A 22500-nucleotide genomic window follows, 5' to 3' on the forward strand; every position below is an offset into this window, starting at 1 on the left:
CCTCTCTATTTAAAGTTATTTTTCAGCACTCTAATACTGCTTGAAAAATGGTAGCATCCTCATACAACCACATTCCCTAAAGTCTAGTGATTCAAACTCTCCCAGGTAACTAAAATCCCCAGGCATTTTAATCTAATTTAACAAGTGTGTGTGTGTGTGTGTGTGTGTGTGTGTGTGCAGTTTTCAAATACAAAACCCCCTAGTTGGATAAAAACAGTATTCAATAAAGAAAACTACATTGCCATAACAAACTGCCCTAACTACATGTTCTTTCAGTCTCATTGAAGTTATCCTAAAAATAAGGTAGTAAGACAAACAATGCTACAAAATAATGTTTGGGAAAATTAAAAGACCGAAATTCTTTTAAATTTTCTTTGTGTGTATGAATGTATGTTCTTATGCGCAAATTGTTGGTGAGTACATGCCACTGTGTGCATGTGGAGGTCAAAGGACAACCTAGGGTGTTGGTCCTCCCCTTCCATCTTGAAAGCAGGGTCTTTTGTTCACCACTATGCCAAACTAGCTAACCTGCAAGCTTCTGAGGATCCTCCTTTCTCCACCATTCATCTTGAAGCACAGCCTGAGATTATAGATGCTGGCTACCTGTGTTCATCTTTACATGGATTTGAGGGATCTAAACTCAGGTCCTTATGGTTATACAGCAAGTGCTTTACCCACTGAGCTGTTACCCAGCCAAGACACATTCTTTTTTTTAGTATTTTTTATTTGTTTGTTTATTTATGAAAGAGACAGAGTATAGGCATTCCAGAGCCTCCTGCCCCTACAAACATGCATCTGGCTTTATGTCAGTTCTGGGGAATAAAACCTGGTCCATCAGGCTTTGCAAGCCAGCACTTTTAATTACTGAGCCATCTCTCCAGCCCAGCCAGTTGAAAATTTTAATATTTAGTATTTAACCCAGATTTGATTCTCCAGTAACCATGTGGAGTCAGGTGCACAAAGTTGTACATATGTATGGAGTTCATTTGAAAGGGAGGGAAACCCTGGCAAACACACATACATTACAGACACACACATCCATACATACACAACATCCTCTCTCTTTCTCTTTCTCAAATAAATAAAAATGTTGTATAATCATATTCAAAGCTTTTCTTTCAGCTAATTATTTTTTAATTTTTTTGAAGCAGAGTCTCTGACCTGAAATTCACTCTGTAGCCTAGGCTGGCCTTGACCTCATAGCAACACAGCCTGACAAGTGTTGGGACTGAAGGTGTGAGCTACAACACCCTCAAATAAATAAATAAATAATGGGTCGTGGTGGTGCATGCCTTTAATCCCAGCATTTAGGAGGCAGAGTTTGACATCACCCTGAGACTACAGAGTGGATTGCAGGCCAACTTGGACTAGAGGGAGACCCTACCTCAAAAAACAGAACAAGGGCTGGAGAGATGGCTTAGCGGTTAAGTGCTTGCCTGTGAAGCCTAAGGACCCCAGTTCGAGGCTCGCTTCCCCAGGTCCCACGTTAGCCAGATGCACAAGGGGGCACACGCGTCTGGAGTTCGTTTGCAGAGGCTGGAAGCCCTGGCGCACCCATTCTCTCTCTCTCTCCCTCCCTCTGTCTTTCTCTCTGTGTCTGTTGCTCTCAAATAAATAAATAAATAAATAATTTAAAAAAAAAAACAGAACAAAAAATAAATAGCTAATTTTTAAAAACAAAAGCAATGGTGCTCTACAAATGCAGAATGACTGTGGATGAGAAAGGTTTTCAGTGTTTGGTTGGTTTATTTGTTTGGGTTTTTGGGTAAATTTGTTTTGCTCTTTGAAGTAGGGTCTCTCTAGCCCATGGTGACTTGGAACTCTGTATTCTCAGCCATCATGCCCAGCCAGGGTTTGTTTTTTGTTGTTGCTCTTTTTAAATTTTTTTTTGTTCATTTTTTATTTATTTATTTGAGAGCGACAGACACAGAGAAAAAGACAGATAGAGGGAGAGAGAGAATGGGCGCGCCAGGGCTTACAGCCACTGCAGATGAACTCCAGACGCGTGCGCCCCCTTGTGCATCTGGCTAACGTGGGACCTGGGGAACCGAGCCTCGAACCGGGGTCCTTAGGCTTCACAGGCAAGTGCTTAACCGCTAAGCCATCTCTCCAGCCCTTGTTGTTGCTCTTTTCCCATTACTTTTCTTTTCTACACAGGGTCTCATATAACATAGGCTGGCCTCAAACTCACTACGCAACTGAGGATGATTTTGAAATCCTGGTCCTTCTGTCTCTAACTTCCAAGTGCTGGATTACAGGCCTGCACCATCACACTTGGCTGGCAAAGCATTTCTGAAAAGAAAACTTGAAGTCTCCAAAGAAACAAACAAAAAGAAAATAGTTCCTTTCATGCATATTTGTCTTTTCAGTTGCATCTCTTACAGATTTAACAATTTTAAGATGGACATGATGGCGCACACCTTTAGTCCCAGCACTCAGGAGGCAAAGGTAGGAGGATAACCATGAGTTCAAGGCCACCCTGAGACTACATAGTGAATTCCAGGTCAGCCTGAGCTAGAGTGAAACCCTCCCTAGGGAAAAAAAAAAAAAGATGGGTGTAAACTTAGAACTGGAAGGCTGAGGTAGGAAGATCCTTATGAGTTTGAGGATAGCCTTGGCTATAGCATGCAAAAGTGAGTTGTAGGTCAGACTGAGCTGCTTGAGTGAAGGAGCTCAGAAAAAGAGAGGGTGTTAGGGCTGGAAGATGGTTCAGCAGTTAAAGGTGCTAGCTTGCAAAACTAACCCTCCCCAGCCCCCCTGTAAGCCAGACACAAAAAGTGCCACAGGCATGATAGGTATACAAACACATGCAAATAAATAAATAAATAAAATGTTTTTGTTTGTTTGTTTTGTTTTTCGAGATAGGGTCTCACTCTGGTCCAGGCTGACCTAGAATTAACTCTGTCATCTCAGGGTGGCCTTGAACTCATGGCAATCCTCCTACCTCTGCCTCCCAAGTGCTGGGATTAAAGGCGTGTGCCACCACGCCCGGCTTAAAATGTTTTTAAAGAGTTAATTTTTAGCCGGATATGGTGACACATGCCTTTAATCCCAGCATTAGGGAGGCAGAGGTAGAAGGATTGCTGTGAGTTCAAGGCCACCCTGAGACTATACAGTGAATTCCAGGTCAGCCTGAGCTAGAGTGAGAACCTACCTTAAAAAAAAAAAAAAAAGCTAATTTTTTTATAATAAAATAAAGAAGAGAGGGCTGGAGAGATGGTCCAGCAGTTAAGGTGCTTGCTTGCAAAGCCTGCTTTTTCAGGTTTTATTCCCTAGTACTGACATAAAACTAGATGCACAAAGTAGCACATGCATCTGGAGTTTATTTGCAGTAGCAGGAGGCCCAGGTGAGCCCATATTAACTCTCTTTCTATCTGCCATTCTCTCAAGTAAAAGAATAATTTAAAAAATAAAAGTAAATAAAAATTTTATAAACCACAACAAGAGAGCCTTGGGAAAACAGTGGTTCAACAATGACTAAGTCATCAAAAAACACAAAGTAAGGAACCTAGAGTACAGTGTTCAAAACCAGGTTAGTTGTCAGCTCATCAACTGGTGGATCAGACAGAGAAAGACAGAAAGAACTACTCAGAGAAATCATTGTACAGAAGAAAATCTTTGCATTTATACTCTAAAACTTAAGACCATTCCCATTTTTCTCTCACACAGATATCTACAGGAGATGGGGGGAACAAGCCTCTAATACATGAACAACATAAGGATTCACGTGTAACATCTTAACCCTTCTTACACTAAAAGATATTATGGGGCTGAAGAAATGGCTTAGCAGGCAAGGTACTTATCTGTGAAACCTAAGGACACAGGTTAGAAGGGGAATACTGCTTACAACGCAATTGACTAGACAGAAATTGGCCTTGATATCCATGACCTTGCAGTGCCTAGCACTAATCTTCACAAGATCCTCATAATAGGAGGAAAAGATGATGACATCAAAATAAAAGAGAGACTAATGGACAGAGAGAAGGGTATGATGGAGTACAGATTTGTGAAGGGAAAAGTGGGGGACAGGAGGGAATTATCACGGTTTATTGTCTGAAACTATGGAAGCTGTCAATAAAAAGGGAAAAAGATAGTGTGATGATAGTGTATTATCTATGTTTATAGAAATTGTCAATAGAATGCTGAAAAAAATTATATTAAGGAGCTAGCCATGGTGGTGCATACCGCTAATCTCAGCACTAGGGTAAACTGAGGTAGGAGGATCTCCGTGACTTGAGGTCAGCCTGGAGCTACAGAGTAAGTTCCAGGTCAGTGAGATCTGGACTCAAGAAAGAAAAAAAGAGAGAGAGAGAGAGAGAGATTTGGGAAAGAGAAGCAAATTGTTACAACACTAGCCTAAGACTACATACTAAATTCCAGGTTAGTCTGAGCTAGAGTGAGACCCTACCAGGAAAAACCAAAACAAACAAACAAACAAAAAAAGGGGGGGCTGGAGAGATGGCTTAGAAGTCAAGGTACTTGCCTGCAAAGCCAAAGGACATAAGTTCAATTCCCCAGGACCCACATAAGCCAGATGCACAAGGGGGCACACACATGAGTTTGTTTACAGCAGCTGGAGGCCCTGGTGTGCCCATTTTCTCTTTCTCTCTCTCTTTCTGCCTATTTCTCTCTCTCAAATAAATAAAATATTTAAAAAAAAAAAAAAAGACTCAACATCCTAGAAGGGATTTTAGTCATGTTGAGTGTTTTAAAAAAAAAAAATGAGGGGCTGGAGAGATGGCTTAGCGGTTAAGTGCTTGCCTGTGAAGCCTAAGGACCCCGGTTCAAGGCTCAGTTCCCCAGATCCCACGTTAGCCAGATGCACAAGGGGGCGCACGCGTCTGGAGTTCGTTTGCAGAGGCTGGAAGCCCTGGCGCGCCCATTCTCTCTGTCCCTCTATCTGTCTTTCTCTGTGTCTGTCGCTCTCAAATAAATAAATAAATTTTAAAAAAAAAAATGAAGTAGGAGGATTGCATGAGTTCGAGGCCAGCCTGAGACTACACAGTGAATTCCAGGTCAGCCTAAGGTAGAACAAGACCCTACCTCCAAAAACCAAAAACAAACAAACAAAAAAAAAATGTGTGGGCGTGGTGGTACACGCCTTTAATCCCAGCACTGGGAGACAGAGGTAGAAGATGGCCAAGAGTTCGAGGTCAGCCTGAGACTACTTAGTGAGTTCCTGGTCAACCTGGGCTACAGTGAAACACTACCTTGAAAAATAATAAAATAAAATAAAAAAGGCACCTGACAAATTTTAGTTACCTATTATTTTTGCTTTTATGGTTGGAGTTTTTTGTTTTTCAAGGTAGGGTCTCCCTCTAGCCCAGGATGACCTGGAATTCACTATGCAGTCTCAGGATGGCCTTGAACTCCAAGTGATCCTACTTCTGCCTCCCGAGTGCTGGGATTAAAGGTGTGCGCCCACCACGCTCGGCTTATGGTTGGAATTTTAATGATCTGGTAAACCAGATGAATATCCTGAATATATATATATATCAAGTTAACTGTTGTCACTTAATAAGTCATTAAAGCTTTATAACTACATTCTTACTTCACTGGACTTTAAAAACTCAATTTTTATATAATTTTTTCACAAATTCTAAGCTTTGGGGAACTGATTCACCTGCTGACTTTTTAAACTCTTTATTTTGGGGAAAGTATATGATTCATCCTTCAAATCTACTCTCCACACATGTATGTGTACCACAGAACAAGTAGTAGAATAATAATACCGCTGTGAACATAAGGACTCCTAAGAACTACAGAACCAAATTCATAAAGTACTGCCTCACCTAAAAGTGGTCTTCTAACTACAAAGCTCTCAAGTCAGAATTCTAATAGATTCTAAGAAGCAGGAAAAAAAAAAAAAAAAAGCAAAAACAGTAAAAATCATTAGCGAAACAGGACCAGAACACCACGTTTACATACCTGCTTTCCTCTATTCATACATTAATACTGCTCCCTTTTCAACTTCTAAAAATGTCTTGCTTTGAAGCAAAATTCACCTGTGGTGACAAAAATCAGTGGTTGCCTTGGAGAGGGGGTAGATGTTTACTAAATGGCAGGAACGCACGGAATCCCTTTGCAGGCCTGAAAATATTATGTCTTGATGTCTGTGTGGCTATCAGGGCATATACATATGCAAAACATCACTGAACTATATTCTTAAACTCTTACTATAACTTTATACTGCAACATAAAGTTGTAATTTCTTAAATAGATTGAAATGCTTTCTTATGTTCACATAAGTTACATAAGATTATCGTACATATAGCTAACAAGATAGTTTGTCCAAATGGTATTTTTATAAAGATGCATATTGTGGTTTCTTTAATGTAGAACCTTTCAAAACATACTTTTTAAAATCTCTTCATTTTTAAGAAGTTACTAAACTCAAGAACCGAATGAGTGGAGAAAGATGATCTATTTATCCGAATTTTGCAGGTAATGAAAATCAAATCTGCATAGACCCAAGATAAGGCAGCTTGTCAGTGGCAACAGTAATAACAGGACTGTTTTCTGATGCCAGGCCACTCCCGTTTCCAGCAGCCGTTACTTTCTTGACATTACAAACAAACCTCAATGCACCTGTGGCCTAGGAGTCAACATTCACCACCAGTTTAAAAGGCCACATATATGAAAACACATTCACCTTCCTCCATCTTCTCATGACAGCGGACAAGTTAACAGTTACGTATTCAGGCATTTTACTTCGGATGTAATAAAGTTAAGTATGACATCTTAAAAAGGTGCTCAGGAGAAGACATACGCAGATGTTGATAAAATCCATTTTCTTTCAAATTCTTTTGATGATTACGCGGATCACCAAAGCAGATCACTACTAGGTAGGGCTAACAAAACATCACTTGGGGCCATTCTCCCCGCATTGCTTTGAGTGACCCTCTGGGAACACCTCCCCAAGTCAAAGCCCGCCTTGTGACCACAGCGTCCCAGCGCATTCCTTGCGCACCGCAAAATCTGGAGGTGACCTGAGCTTGACAGCTTAGTTCCACACCCACGCTAGCAGCTGACATCTTGGGGCAAACTTAACACAAGCTACATCCTTTCCGCGGAAATTTATTTCTGTTCTCACAAGGCATCTCAGCTCCGCAAGCAGGCCTCCCTTTCGCAGGACGCCCGGCTCGCCTCTCCATTGGCACCTCTCACGGCGTTCAAAACCTGACGTGGGAACACAAATCGAAACAGTCACGAACCTGCCGAACGGCTCGGGACCCTGCGCAGGTCTGCGCGGGATTTCGGGCGCCCGCGCCCGGGAGGGAGGCCCGCTCACTTCGCCGCCGCAGCCGAAGCCACCGGTTGCGGCGGCCGACAGACGCCGTGCCCCGAGCGCAGGGCCCACCGAAGTTCCGACCGGCCGCGCGCCCAGGCCGGCTGCGGGTTCGCGCCCCTCCCGGAGCGAGCCCGACGGGCGGGTCCGCGGGGCTCGGCGGCGGCGGGAGCGCGGGGAACTTGGGCGCCGGCCACTTTCCCTCCACCGCACCGCGGCGGCGAGGTGCCCGGGCGCGTGCCCGCAGCCCGGCCGGCAGGCGCGCAGAGCCTCGGGGCCGCGCCAGGCCGCGCTCCCCACCCCGCCCCGCCCCGCCGCGCCGCCGCCCGTTGGCGCCTCAGACCGCCGGCTCCCGGAGGCTCCCGGTCCGCAAACTTGCGCGGTCTCCGGGCTGCGGGCCGCCGCCGTCCCTCCAGGCCGCCGCGCGGGAAGGCCCAGCCGGCCGGCCGCTTCTTTACCTGCCGGGAGTTTGCGCGCGCGCGCGCGCGCTCGCCCGCTTTTCTCTTCCACTCGCTCCTTTTCTTTCTTCTCTCCTTCTTTGCGCTCGCCCGCGCGGTCTCCCTTCCCGCTCGCGCGGCCCGCGCTCTCCCGCTCGCGCTCTCGTTCCTGCTGGGCTCGGCGGAGCGGGGCGGCCGGCAGCTCTCCCCGCCCCCCTGCACCCGCGCTCTGGCGGAGGCGGCGGCGGCGCTCCGCGCTCCGACTCATTCCAATATGGCACGGACGTTCGGCGCATGCGCCCGCGCCCCCAACCCCCCCCCCTCCGCTCCACGGTCCTCCCGCCGCGCGCGTGGCACCCCTGGCCGGGCCTGCTGGGGTCCTCCTGCTCCGCAGCTCACCCGGCCCCAGCCGCGCGGAAGGCCCGGCGTCCGCACCGGGGGACCCGGGGTCCAGCGCCGCCTGCTCTCCTGGCGCCGGATGGACACCTCTTGCAGGACGACGCGACGAGGGCCTGGATCCCCGACGGCGCCCGGGGCGGAGTGGACCGGCCCGGACTGGGAGGCGCCCCTAGGGACCCCTCGCGGTTGCTGCCCTGCTCCGAGTCTGGAGGGAGAGGCCTCACTTCGGCGTCTGCATGGAGCAGCGGGGAAGCCGGGGTGTCCCAGCATCCGTCCGGACCGAGCGGAGCGCGCTGCAGGAGCCCGCACGTGACCGCCTGGGTCAGGATGGTATAGGCGGACGGGATCCCGGCCGCGCCCACAGGCTGGCCCCACGTCGGGGATCGGGAAAGTCCTTTGAGAACTAGAAAGGTGTCCAAGTGCCCCTATGCTTACCAAGTCGGACTCGAGCCCCTCGGAGTACGTAGCAGTTACCTTCCCTGAGCTCGGCCCTTCCACCACTAGTGCAGGTGCCCTTGGGACACACACACCTGCTCCAGAAAGTTCCCTCAGAAGGGAGTCCTAGCACCTGTGACACCCAGGAGTGCCCGACCAGACCCCCTCGCCCAAGAAAAAGGTCTTGGTCGTGGCGCTGATGGGTCTTGCCTTTCAGGAACGAGGAGGGACCCCCAGTGTAAGAATGCCTTGGAGTACTGTGCCCACCTGTCACTGATTTCAGCTGCTCTGGGAAATATCCCACTTTATAGACTATCAAAAATGTGTTTTTTATAAGCACCACAAACAATATAACAATAAAGAATGAAGTACCCAGTTATTGCTACACAATTGACTTTCTAGCCATAAAGCCCTCTATGTAGATGCTTATCTTTTACATAGTAACAACCACCCTTTCTTTTATACTTTCACTAACATCTTTCCCTTATTCACATGATCATTTTAAAATGTACTTACCACTCAGTCTCCTACTTTTGGTATATTTTATTTTGTTGCAGTTGTCTGCCAATATGTCCTTGAGTTATGCACATGGAACGAATTTCTGTGAGTGGAAAAGCTCCCGAGTGAAAACTATGAATGGTCTATAGTGGTTTTGCTCTATAATGCCATGACTATCCGAAACAGTTGTGCCAATTATTCTGTCACTTCCAAGTAACAAGGTGTAAGGAGTTTAATGGACATTTCTATGCATTGAGTGCCAACTCTTCTCCCCTACATTAATGATGTCGGTTGGTAGCTTGCCTTACTTAGCATTTCTTAGATGACTAAACATTCAGAAAGGAATGTTTCCACCGGATGTGACAGCGCACGCCTTTAATCCCAGGACTCAGAGGATCACTATGAGTAGGAGGCCACCCTGAGACTACATAGTGAATTCCAGGTCAGCCCGAGTTAGAGCGAGACTCTACCTCGAAACAACCACCACCACCAAAAAAGAAAAAAAGAAAAAAGAATGTTTCCTCTCCTGCATCTACTATCTGTATTTCCCCTTTTGTGAATGATCTGTTCATGCTCACTCATCTATTGGGGAGTTGAACCTCGTCTACCTTTGAACAAGCTTTTTTGGGGGGTGTGGGGGTTCAGGTAGGGTCTCACTCTAACTCAGCCTGACCTAGAATTCACTATGTGACTAGGTTAGGGTGGCTTCGGACTCACAGCGATCCTACCTCTGCCTCCTGTGTGCTAGGATTAAAGGTGTGTGCCACCACACCTGGCTTGAACAAGCTTTTTTATGTCACAGATATTTATTCTGTATTTTTATGCAAATATTTTCCAGCTTGTTGGTCTTTTTTGTTATAATTATCTGCCAAATTTTTAATATATTATTTACTTATTTATTTGCATGGAGACAGGAGAGAGAGAATGGACACACCAGGGCCTCCAGCTACTGAAAACAAACTCAAGATGCATGTGCCACTTTCTGCACCTAGCTTTATGTGGGTACTGGGGAGTCAAACCCAGGTTGTTAGGCTTTGCAGGCTAGTGTCTCAACTGTTGAGCCATCTCTCCAGCTCCATCTGCCAGAATTTTATTTTGCTTTATTTAGTAGTGAAATGTGAATTTACCTCGCCATTTTCTGTCATCAATTGTTGTCATTTATGCAGTCACTCACCATTTACTAAATAATTCTTCCCTTACTCTTTTGTTGTTGTTGTTGTTTGTTTTGTTTTTCAAGGTAGAGTGTCACTCTAGTCCAGGCTGACCTGGAATTTACAATATAGTCTCAGGGTGGCCTCGAACTCCTGGCAATCCTACCTCTGCCTCCTGATGGCTGGGATTAAAGGCGTGTGCCACCACGCCTGGCTCCTTACTCTTTGTTTAACAAAACCTATTTCTATGCTAGGTTTTTTAATTCTCTTGGTATATTTATAAATTTTCCATTTCTGTCCCAAGACCTTGGTTTAAGCAAATACCATATGGATATTGATTCTTTGAAATAGGTTCTGACAGACGCTCATAATAGAAGGAAAAGATGATGATATTAAAATAAAAGGAAGACTAATTGAGAGTGGGAGGGGTATGATGGAGGGTAGATATGTGAAGTGGAAAGTGGGGAAGGGGAGGGAATTATAGTTTATTGTCTATAATTATGGAAGTTGTCAATAAAAGTTGAGGCTCCACCTGGAAGGTTGAATAGTTGAGTGTCCTGAGAGGTCAGATTGCTGTCAGACATGGCTCATGGACATGGACATAGTAAACTGGAACTTCCAGATTATAAAGAGTGGAAAATAGAAGGGACACCATTAGAAACTGTTCAAGAGAAGCTGACTGCACGAGGGCAAAAGGATCCATGGGGCCGCAATGAAGCTTGGAGATACATGGGTGGCTTTGCAAATAATCTTTCCTTTACTGGTATATTGTTAAAAGGATTCAAGTGGGGTCTCACTTGAGCCCAAGCTGACTGCAACTCACTCTGTAGCCCCAAACTGGGCACAAACTCATGGCAATCCTAACTCTGCCTCCTGAGTACTGGGATTAGAGGCATGTGCCACCAGGCCTGTCTGTTGCTCTCACCACTATTCTGACAACCTCCTCCAAGGAAATAGTGGTAAACACTGAGGAAACTCAAAATTTGTCAAAGCAAAAACTTGGAGGATGCAAAAACTCACCACTAAAGGAGACTTGTAACATACCCACCAAGACCCAGGGAACATTGTAAAATATAAAGTGGAAAGAATGTAAGAGCCACATAATAGAAAGGTATATCCTGAGACATTGTCCCTACCACCACACACTGAAAGTGACTCCTGTATTCCTGACCCCACAGTGAGTACCAACAACCCCACTGAGGAGGGCTCTCAGTGGAATGGGGGAGAGAGAGAAGGGATATAAGAGTGTAACCCTCTGGATGTGGTGGTAGCTCACGCCTTTAATCCCAGCACTTGGGAAGTTGAAGTAGGATCACTGTGAGTTTGAGATGAGCCAAGACTGTAGAGTGAATTCCAGGTCAGCCTGGACTACAGCAAGACCCTACCTCAAAAAAGAAAAAAGAAAAAGAAAAAGAAGAAAGCCGGGCATGGTGGCACATGCCTTTAATCCCAGCATTCGGGAGGCAGAGGTAGGAGGATCACCGTGAGTTCAAGGCCACCCTGAGACTACATAGTGAATTCCAGGAAAGCCTAGGCCAGAGTGAGACCCTACCTCAAAAAAAAAAAAAAAAAAAAAAAGAAAAGAGTATAACCATATGATAATATGACCAACATGCACTATGTTCATACTGTAAAGTTTATAATAATAAAAATATTATTTAAAATATGTAGCCAGGCATGGTGGCACATGCCTTTAATCCCTGAACTCAGGAAGCAGAGGTAGGAGGAATGCCATGAATTCAAGGTCACCCTGAGATTATATAGTGAATTCCAGGTCAGCCTGGGTTAAAGTGAGACCCTACCTCGAAAAAAATTAAAATAAAAATATGTAAAAGAACTCAAGGAATACAAAGAAAAAGAGATGAATGAAATCCTAAATAAGTTCAAAAAGGACACACACAGCTATTTGAAACAAGTCTAATCAGGAAACGAAAACGGCACTCAAAGAGATAGAAATATAGGGGAAAAAAAAACAACAACAACAAAGTTGAGCATGGTGGCATACACCTTTAATCCCAGCACTTGGGAGTCAGAGGTAGGTGGATCTCTGAACATTTGAGGTCACCTTGAGACTACACCTAGGCTAGAGTGAGACCCTACCTTGGAAAAAAAAAAGTTGAAATGAAACTGAGAATAAAAAATACAGTAAGTCAAACAAATAGCTCCATGGAGAGCTTCACCAACAGAATGGATGGAATAGAAGATAGAGTATCAGGCCTTGAAGACAAAGAAGAGGAATGGGATCAGTCAGTAAAACCAATGAGAAGTTCAAGAAAACATATGAACAGAACATGAGAGAAGTGTTCAACACCATAAAAAGACTAAATGTCTGAATTATGGGCATACAAGAAGAAGAATCTCAGGCCAATGAAATAGAAAACATTTTTAATCAACATTTGGTCTGGAGAGATTGCTCAATGGTTAAGGCGCTTGCCTACAAAACCTAATGACCCAGGTTTGAACCCCCAGTACCCACATAAAGCAGGATGAAAAAAGTGACACGTGTCTGAAGTTTATTTGCAGCAGCTAGGGGCCCTGGTGTGCCCATCCCCTCCCCACTGTGTGTCTCTGTCTCTCTCTCTCTCTCCTCCTCCTCCTCCTCCTCCTCCTTCTCTCCTCTTTCTCTCTCTCTCTCTCTCTCTCTCTGTTTGCAAATAAATAAATAATTTTTTTTAAATAGGGCTGTAGAGATTGCTTAGTGGTTAACACACTTGCCTGCAAAGCCTATGGACCCAGATCCAATGCTCCAGGTCCCATGTAAGCCAGAAACACAAGGGCACAAAGTGGCATTTGCATCTGGAGTTCATTTGCAGTGGCTAGAGGCCCTGGCATACCAATTCTCTCCCCCCCCCCTCTCCCTCTAACTAATTAATTTAAAAGTGTGTTTATTTTTAAAAATAAATAAAGTGAAAATATTGGGCTGGAGAGATGGCTTAGCAGTTAAGGTGCTTGCCTGAAGAGGCAAAGGACCAAGGTTTGAACGCCAGGACCCATGTAAGCCAGATGCACAAGGTGATGCACACGTCTGGAGTTCATTTGCAGTGACTGGAGGCCCTTACATGCCCATTCTCTATGTGTCTCTTTCTCTCTCTCTCAGTCTTTCTCTCAAATAAATAAATTTTTAAAATATTTTTAAAAGAATGTAAGAAGCTGGGTGTCATAATGCACACCTTTAATTCCACCATCCAAGAGGCAGAGGTAGGAGGATAACCATGAGTTTGAGGCCACCCTGAGACTACATAGTTAATTCCAGGTCAGCCTGAGCCAGACTGAGACCACCCTAGCTTGAAAAACCAACAAAAAAAAGAAAAGAATGTAAGAGCCAAAGGAAGAGAAGTGCTTTGTATTTCAAAGAATTATAAAAAAAATTAATAAAATTTAGGCTGGAGTGATGGCTCAATGGTTAAAAGGCACTTGCTTGCAAAGCCTGATGATGGCTTGGGTTCAATTCCCGAGTACATACTTAAAACAAGATGAACAGTCGTACATGTGTTTGGAGTATGAGCAACAAACATAAGTCTGGTGGTTTAACCATACCTGATTTTAACCTATACTACAGAGCCATAGTAATAAAAATAGCATGGTACTGGCACAAAAGCAGACAGTTAGATAAATGGAACAGAATAGAGGACCAAAATGTAAGCCTGGGTAGCTATAGCCACCTGATATTTTATTTTTAAAAAATGCCAAAAATACTCATTGGAGAAAAGACAGCCTCCTCAGCAAGTGGTGCTGGAAAAATTGGATATGTATCTGGAGAAGGATAAAAATAGATCCTTGTCTCTCTTCATGCACAAGAATTAAGTCCAAATGGATCAAAGACCTTAATATCAGACATGAAACTTTGAAACTGCTAGAGGAAAAAGTAGGGAAAGCCTTCAACATACTTGGTCTTGGAAAAGACTTTCTGAATATAACCCCAATTGTTTAGGCAATAAAACCACAGATTAACTGCTGGGACCCCATGAAATTACAAAGCTTTTGTACAGCAAAGGACACTATGAAAACACAAAGAGGCTGCCTACAGAATTGGAGAAAATCTTTGCTAGCTATACATATGATAGAGGATTAATATCTAGAATATACAAATAACCCAAAAATTAAATAAGAAATCAAACAACCCAATTGAAAAATGGGCTATGGAACAAAATAGAGAATTCTCAAAAGAAGAAATACAGATGGCATATAAACATCTTAAAAAATGTCCTATATCCCTTATCATCAGGGAAATGCAGATTAAAACAACAATGAGACTCCATCTCATGCCTATCAGATTGGCTACCAACATGAAAACAAATGACCATAAATGCTCACGAGGATGCAGAAAAAGAGGAACCTTTCTACACTGTTGGTGGGAATGCAATCTGGTCCAGCCATTGTGGAAATCAGTGTGGAGCCTTCAAAGACAGCTAAAAATGATCTACAATTAATATAGCACTCCTAGGCATATATCCTAAGGACTGGTCTCACTACCTTAGAGATACTAGCTCAACCGTGTTTATTGCCACTGTATTCACAATAGCTAGGAAATGGAACCAGCCTAGATGTCCCTCAACTGATGAGTGGATACTAAAGATATGGCACATTTACACAATGGAGTTCTACACAGTGGTAAAGAAAAATGAAGTTATGAAATCTGCAGGAAAATGGATGGATCTGGAAAGGATTATACTAAGTGAAGTAACCCAGGCTCAGAAAGCCAAATATCGCATGTTCTTTCTCAAAAGTGGATCCTAGCTACACATGATTGGACTTCTGTGTGAGGAGGAAGAAAATAGTAGCAAAGACCAGTAAGCTAAAAAGGAAATATAAAGGGAATAGAAAATAAGAGAGGGGGGAACTTAATAGGATCATATTGTATATATGTAAGTAGAAGAACAGATTAATGGGGTTGAAAAGGCCTAAGTGAGGTCAGGGGAAGAGACTGAGTAAAGGAAAGGTGGAAGGAAAGGCTAATCAAAATCCAAAAGGATATAAACAAATCATATGGAAACCTACTTTTTTGAACAATGGAACACTCAGGAGCTATAGATTGTTGCTAGAAAATTTTCAGTGCCAGGGATGGGGTACCTTCCAGTGAGTTGATGGCCAGGGAGGTCCCTGATGCCCCCAAAACATTACAATCCATTGCAAAGGCCCTTGGTTTCCCATCAGGAATAGATGATAAGACCCTATTGCAGAAGACTCCACATACTTGGGTGACAAGGTCACTGAGAAATCCTGCTGGAACTGAGCTGAAAACCATGTAGACCAGCTGACAGAAAGCTTAGTAAAGCCACCCTGCATGCAGTTCAATGGAAGAGAGAGAAATCACCAGTGAAGATACTCAACAGGGGACACTGCAAGCCTTAGATTTGGCCAGCCAGGCCAAATAAGCCAATGGGTGCAATAGTGGCACATCTGTTATGAGGGAAACCAATTGCCCTCTAATTTGACTGGAGTCCCACTCCATGGGAGGGAATATATCCCTGATATTAAAAACCTACAACAGGGGTAGTCATGAGCCCTAGGGGTGTAATGTCTGCTGCTGTCTGGCTAAATGTATATTCTATGCTCATCAAACTGCCCAGTAAGCACCTCTCTTAATGTTCATACCCATATACTAAAGCAACTCTCAGTTTTGGCTAGAGAACCTTCTCTTTTAAGATGGTAGTGACCTTGGGATGACTCAGAAGGCATCATGGTGCTGAGAAGTGACAGAGGAGTGCTGAACACTGCAATATCTCCATCATACCTTCCAAGGCTCATGGTCCATTGCAGAAGAGGTGGTGGCAGAAAGAATGCAAGAGCCAAAGGAAGGGTAGGACTCCTTACCACATGTTCCTCCAGACACAAAATGGACTGGATATCCATGACCCACAGTGCCTGACACTACCTACACAAGACCATCATAATATGGGGGAAAGATGATGACATCAGAATAAAAGAGAGACTGAGAGGGAGAGTGGAGTTTCAAAGGGGAAGGTGAGGAAGGGAGGAATTACCATGGGATATTGTTTACAATCATAGAAGTTGTCAATAAAAAGTAAATTAATTACCCTATCTTATCCGGGGATAAGTAGACTGCCACCCCAATGGACACTCTCAAACTTAAACTCTCTTGTGTTCCTACTCTTCCTCTGATCCCAAAATGCCCCTCTGCCTCCTCTCTCTTGCCCCAAGCCCTCTATCTCTTGCCTCTGAATGCTCATCCTCCCCTTACACCTGGTGTTTTGACAAGAGTAACAAGCTCCTTTATCCCCCTATCTGTCTTCTTACAAGGTGCACAGAACCCATCTCCCTCACCTTCTCTATATCAGGTGTTTGCCAGTGACTGTCATGAAGGCAGCTCAAAACAGGGATGGTATGAGAGAAGTCTCTGCTTCACTCAGGACCAAGTCATAACAACATGCTACACTGGCGCTATTGATCTCATAACTCTGCCACCTCTAGCCACCATGAAATTGCCTCCTCATCACCTGCCTTGAAGAGAGACCCATGGAGTGCATTATTCAGCCTCTCAGAGCACAAGAACTCATTGCTCTTAGGGTCAACATAAAAAAAAAAAAATTAATCTGTGACTCTTATCATTAACAAAAGGCTGGAAATTTAGGTCAGAACAAAATGAAGTCACCAAGGACACCAAGAGGATAACAGATACCAGGAAGTGGGTCATCCACGCTCCTCAAGGAACCACCCAGCCATTATCCCCTCCTTGCCTAACAATGCCCCAGGTCTAGGTTCCCTGCCCCCTTATCTCCCACCTGGTCACTTCTATTCTCACCCCCTATGGATAATATAAAGAACAAAGGAGTTCCTTCCCTTCCTCACCTACCCTCAACTGGAGAGCCTATAAAACCTACTATCTGTAACACCTGAAGGGACCAAATTGATGCCATGGCAGACTTCGATGAGGTGCCACCCTAACTAGGCCCAAGTTTCAGTTTCCCAGAGATGCAGGCAAGACTTCTGGGAAAAACCACGAACAAAGGGCTATTAATCAACAGTGACTCTGACATGTGGCCAGGGAAGATAGCCACCCAGGGACCTGGACCAGTTGCTCAAATACCTCTAGACTATGACCAAAAAGGGAATGCCCAAGGTAGTGAGATATGGGGGCTGAGTCAGTTCCTGGAGACATGTCCAAACATGCCCAGACATGTCCCTTTCACATCTTTCCCAACCCCTTTGCACCTTCTGTCCCAACCAACCACAGATGTACAACTGTAACTGCTGCTTGCCTAGCCAATCATTTTAAAAGATTACCTAATCCATCTGGAATTCCCCTAGTAGTGCTTAAAAGGAGCCTGCATGCTCCTCTTGTCATCACCATTCTGTATGAATGATTGACCCCTGCATGATGGCTGATTCTCCAGAATAAACACTTTTTGTTTTTACATACTATTTGAGTCCAGGGTCTTTCTTCAGTGATTCTCAGACCCTTACATTTGGGGGCTCATCCGGGATAGCTGGGGAGCCCCAGACTCAATAGTGGAGCACTTTCAGGGGAACAGTTGGTTCTCCACCAATCAGTGAGTTGGGGCACCCCTCTGCGCTGTGTGTCTTTGTTCTGCTCAGTTCTTGTTTTTCAGGTAAATCTGGCTTTGGTGTCCCGACACAATCTGGAGGCCCAAGAAGGTAAGGCAGACATGCCAATTAACACCTCTGGGATGGGGGTTCTGAGGATGTTAAGGACCCCCATCTGTTGGAGCCTGACAGCACCAGTCTGACTCTGGTTTTGATAAATACTGACAAGTCACGCCCATCTGGCAGAGCCCATTCACAGGATAGGCCACTGTCAGCATTGTTTTGGTTTCTTTTTCACTTCCCAGGAAATGTGTTTCTGTGTCTGTGTGTTTGTGTCTTGTTCATCCTTTTTTACTTTCTTGTGGACACTATGGGACAGGCAGCGAGTTCCACCCCACTGGACCTAGTCCAGTCACACTTGAAAGATTTCTGACATCTGGCAGACAATCTGGGTTTAACAGTATGTCAGGAAAACTAATCTTTTGCAGGGATGAATGGCTGACTTTCAATGTGGGATGGCCAGAGGGAGGCACCTTCCACCTCCCCACCATATACAAAGTTAAAGGTATTGTGTATGGGAATCCTGGGCATCCTTACTAGATCCCATACATTATGGTTTGGCAATATCTAATGGAAAACCCCCCTCCTTGGTTGAGCCCCTTTCCACCACCAGCCCCAGCAATCTTGTCAGTGAAGGAGTCAGGATGGACCATAAACTGGTGGTCCTGCCCCCTTCTGTCCCTGAGGAGGACCTCTACCTGCCTCCCTATGTACCTGCCCCTGTGCCAGAACCCGTACCACAAGTGGTAGCTGATGATCCAGGCCCAGGAGAAGAAGGAGGAAACATGATGAGTCTTCCCTACACATGGGCCCAGACCACAAGACAGGCAGACTCCACAACGATTGTGCTACCTCTATGGGCAACTGCCCCCCCACAATCAGGACAGCCAACAGTTCATGACTCATATCCCTTTTTCTACCAGTGAATTATATAATCGGAAGATGCAGAATCCAAAGTTTTCTGACAAGCCCTCAGCCCTCCTAGACTTGTTAGATTCCATAATGATAACCCATTGATAACCAACCCACTTGGGATGACTGTCAGCAGCTCTTACAGGTTCTTTTTACTACAGAGGAAAGGGAGAGAATTCTATCTGCTGCCCACAAGCTGGTTCCTGGACCTAACAGACAGCCCACAGCTGTGCAGGCTGACATGGATGCAGCCTTTCCCTTAACCCACCCGGATTGGGATTCCAACAGCCCTGCAGGTAAGGAGAGACTGAGAATCTACTACCAGATTCTGATTGGGGGGGGCTCTCTGAGAGGCTGCAAGGAAGCCCACAAATTTATCTAATGTAGGACAGGTTATACTAGGTAAGGAGGAAAGCCCAGAGGCCTTTTTAGAGAGACTATTAGAAGCATACCAGACCTATACACCCCTGGACCCAGAAGCAAGACAAAACAAGTCTGCCATAAACATGGCTTTTGTCAACCAGGTGGCGCCAGACATTCACAGAAAACTTCAAGGACCGGATGGTTTCACAGGTAAGCAGATGTCAGAACTTGTAGCAATGGAAGAAAAAGTTTATAATAATAGAGAAACTCCAGAAGACAAACAGTCTAGAGGATTAGCCAAAATATTACTGGCCGCCATGGGAAAATCTGACCCAAAGGAATTAAAAGTCATGGCTTATGGGAGAGACAAGAGCAAACCAGCCCCACAATTGAGAGGGGAAGGACAATACCAACCCCGTCTCCAAAAGGACCAATGTGCTTATTGCAAAGAGATGGGACATTGGAAAAATAAATGTCCAAAAGACAAAGGGACAAAAATCCTGAAAATAGGAGAACTCAGTGACTGAGGGTGTCAGGGCTCACATCTCCTCCATGAGCCCTGGGTAACCTTGAAGGTGGAGGTGAAACCAGTGGCTTTCCTGGCTGATACTGGGGCTCAGCATTCTATCCTGAAGCAACCTATGGGACCCCTGTCCACTAAAAGAACTTGGGTATAGGGAGCCACTGGGACATGTCAATATTCATGGACTACCCAAAGAGAAGTGGGACAGGCAATCCATTCATTCATGGTCATCCCTGGGTATCTATATCATTCCTGGGGTGAGACCTCTTGACTAAAATGGGGGCACAAATTCATTTCAGCTCCAAGGGAGTACAGGTCCTTACTCAGAATGGTCCTGTACATGTGTTGACTGTGTCCCTGGAGGAAGAATATAAACTCTATACCTCACCCTCCCAAGCTACCCCTGAAAGCCCATATCTGAAGAAGTTATGGGAAAGAATTCCAGGTGTATGGCCATAAAGGAATCAGACTGGGCTGGCCAGACATCAGGCCCCAATTGTGGTCCAACTGAGGGCTAATGCTGGCCCAATCTAAGTCTGCCAATAAGGCCAAACTTGGTATAACACCTCACATAAACCAATTTTGGGAACAAGGCATATTAGTCCCTCATCAATCTGCCTGGAATACCCCCCCTTCTGCCGGTAAAGAAGCCCCACTCCAATGACTACCGACCCATGAAAGATTTGAGGGAAATTAATAAACAAGTAGAAGACATCCACCCCACGGTGCCAAACCTATACCCTCTGCTAAGCACCTTGCCACCTGAATGCAATGTGTACATGGTGCTGGACCTTCAGGATGCATTCTTCAGTCTGCTGCTGGCCCTAGCCAGCCAATCTCTGTTTGCCTTTGAATGGAATGATCCAGAACATGGATTCAATGGGCAATTAACATAAACCAGATTGCCACAAGGATTCAAGAACTCACCCACCACTTTTTGATGAAGCACTACATGAGGATTTGTATAAGTATCACCAAGCCCATCCCCAAATAACCCTCTTCCAGTATGTAGATGACCACCTCATAGCAGCCTCAGATGAAGGAGACTGCTGCTCAGCCACAGAGGCCTTGCTGAGAGAATTGGACTGCATGGGATACAGAGTTTCAGCCAGAAAGGCACAGCTCTGCCAGAGGGAAGTAATGTACCTTGGGTACATACTCAAGGAGGGCCAACACCTGTTGTCTCAAGCCCACAAAGAGACAATCCTCAACATCCCCCACCCCAAAACCTGGCAACAGGTACATGAGTTCTTGGGGTCAACAGGGTTTTGTAGACTCTGGATACCCAGATTCACAGAAATTGCCAAGCCCCTCTATGAGGACACAAGGGGAAAAGAAAGCGCCCTAGAATGGACCCCAGAAATGGAGAAGGCCTCCTTCCAATTGAGAGAGGCCCTCCTTGAAGCCCCAGCATTGGCTTTGCCAGACATCCACAAACCTTTCCATCTCTACGTTGATGAGAACAAAGGCATAGCCAAAGGAGTATTGACACAAACTCATGGCCCTTGGAAGAGGTGAGTGCTTACCTATCAAAGAAATTAGACCTAACAGCAATGGGATGGCCCCTGTGCCTCCGAATAATAACAGCCACCACCTTATCTTATCTTATCTGGTCAAAGACTCAGATAAACTCACTTTGGGCCAAACCCTGAGAGTAACTGCTCCTCACGCTATTGAAGGAGTGCTAAAGCAGCCCCCTGGCAAGTGGTTGACCAATGCCAGACTGACTCATTACCAAGCTCTTCTTCTCAACCCCCAAAGGTCCAATTCACCACCATTCAGGCCCTCAATCATGCAACACTGTTACATGAACCAGACCTGGACAGTCCCATACATGACTGCTCAGAGATCTTGGGCAGTTTACAAGGGACCCGACCAGATTTCAAGGACATTCCCCTTAAAGGAGCAGAGCTGACCTGGTATACAGATGGTGGCAGATTCCTTAAGGATGGTGTCCAGTATGCAGGGGCTACAGTGACAACTGAAGAGACAACGGGATGGTCAGGAGCCCTCCCTCCAGGTATGTCTGCTCAGAAAGCTGAATTGATAGCCCTGACCAAGGCCTTACACCTATGCCAAGGAAAGAGACTTAATATCTATACTGATAGCCATTATGCCTTTGCAATGGTCCATGATCATGGGACCATTTATAAAGAAAGGGGACTATTGACAGCAGAAGGAAAAACCATTAAAAATAAACAGGAGATTTTGGACCTCCTGCAACCCATATGGCTCTCCAAAGAAATAGCAATCATGCATTGCCCAGGTCACCAGAAAGGGTGATCCCACTTCTAAAGGGAATAACATGGCTGATAAGGTGGCACGAGAGGAAGTCCTCCAGGTTGCTACCACCCTGGTGGCAAAACCACCTCCAATGGTGACACCAACCTTACCAGAAACACCAAACTATACTGACTCAGAACTATGGAGGATCCATACCTGCATGGCAGCCTATATGGAACAAGGATGGTACAAGACCCCCATTGGAAGGATCATCCTCCCATCAGACTTTGCTAGCCAAATCACTAGACAAATACACCAGAGTACTCATCTAGGTCAACAGAAGTTTGAAGACTTACTTAGGCAGCCCACTTAAAGTTTTTTAAAATTATTTTAAATATCTGTTTTCTTTATTTATTTTAGAGAGGGAAAGAGGAAGAGGAACATAGAGAGTCGGAGGGAGGGAGAGAGAGAGAAATCCAGAGTGAGAACTTAATTGGGCTTGCCAGGGTTTCAAGCTACTGCAAATGAACTCTAGATGAATGTGCCCCCTTCTCTCCACCTTAAAGTTTTTTTAATTTACTTTTTTATTGACAACTTTCATAATTATAGACAATAACTCATGGTAACTCCCTCCCTCCCCCCACTTTCCCCTTTGAAACTCCACTCTCCATCCCCTTCCCCCTCTCAGTCAGTCTCTCTTCTATT

The 22500-nt window shown here is 45.1% G+C and overlaps 1 protein-coding gene across 6 annotated transcripts in view; it reads right to left on the reverse strand.

Moving 5' to 3' along the window:
- The window catches only part of Sfmbt1 (Scm like with four mbt domains 1), a 303481-nt gene that overhangs the window by 145796 nt on the left and 135185 nt on the right, over positions 1-22500 (reverse strand). Inside the window, exons 1-2 of one of the 6 annotated variants that reach the window (XM_045135996.1) lie at positions 7747-7907; positions 7094-7179 (exon numbers count right to left, since the gene is read on the reverse strand). The exons of 1 other annotated variant lie outside the window; for it this stretch is intronic. Coding sequence is in view for 1 of the 5 variants with exons in the window: in XM_045135995.1 (XP_044991930.1) it covers positions 6653-6706 (54 nt within the window). In the remaining 4 variants the exon portion in view is untranslated. Of the gene's footprint in view, positions 1-6652; positions 7180-7214; positions 7310-7746; positions 7908-8124; positions 8245-22500 lie in introns of those variants that run through there. 4 more of the 6 variants (XM_045135995.1, XM_045135999.1, XM_004652749.3 and 1 more) reach the window with 4 other exon arrangements.

This window comes from Jaculus jaculus, chromosome 16, assembly GCF_020740685.1.
Source record: "Jaculus jaculus isolate mJacJac1 chromosome 16, mJacJac1.mat.Y.cur, whole genome shotgun sequence".
In the NCBI taxonomy this organism is placed as follows: Eukaryota; Metazoa; Chordata; class Mammalia; order Rodentia; family Dipodidae; genus Jaculus; species Jaculus jaculus.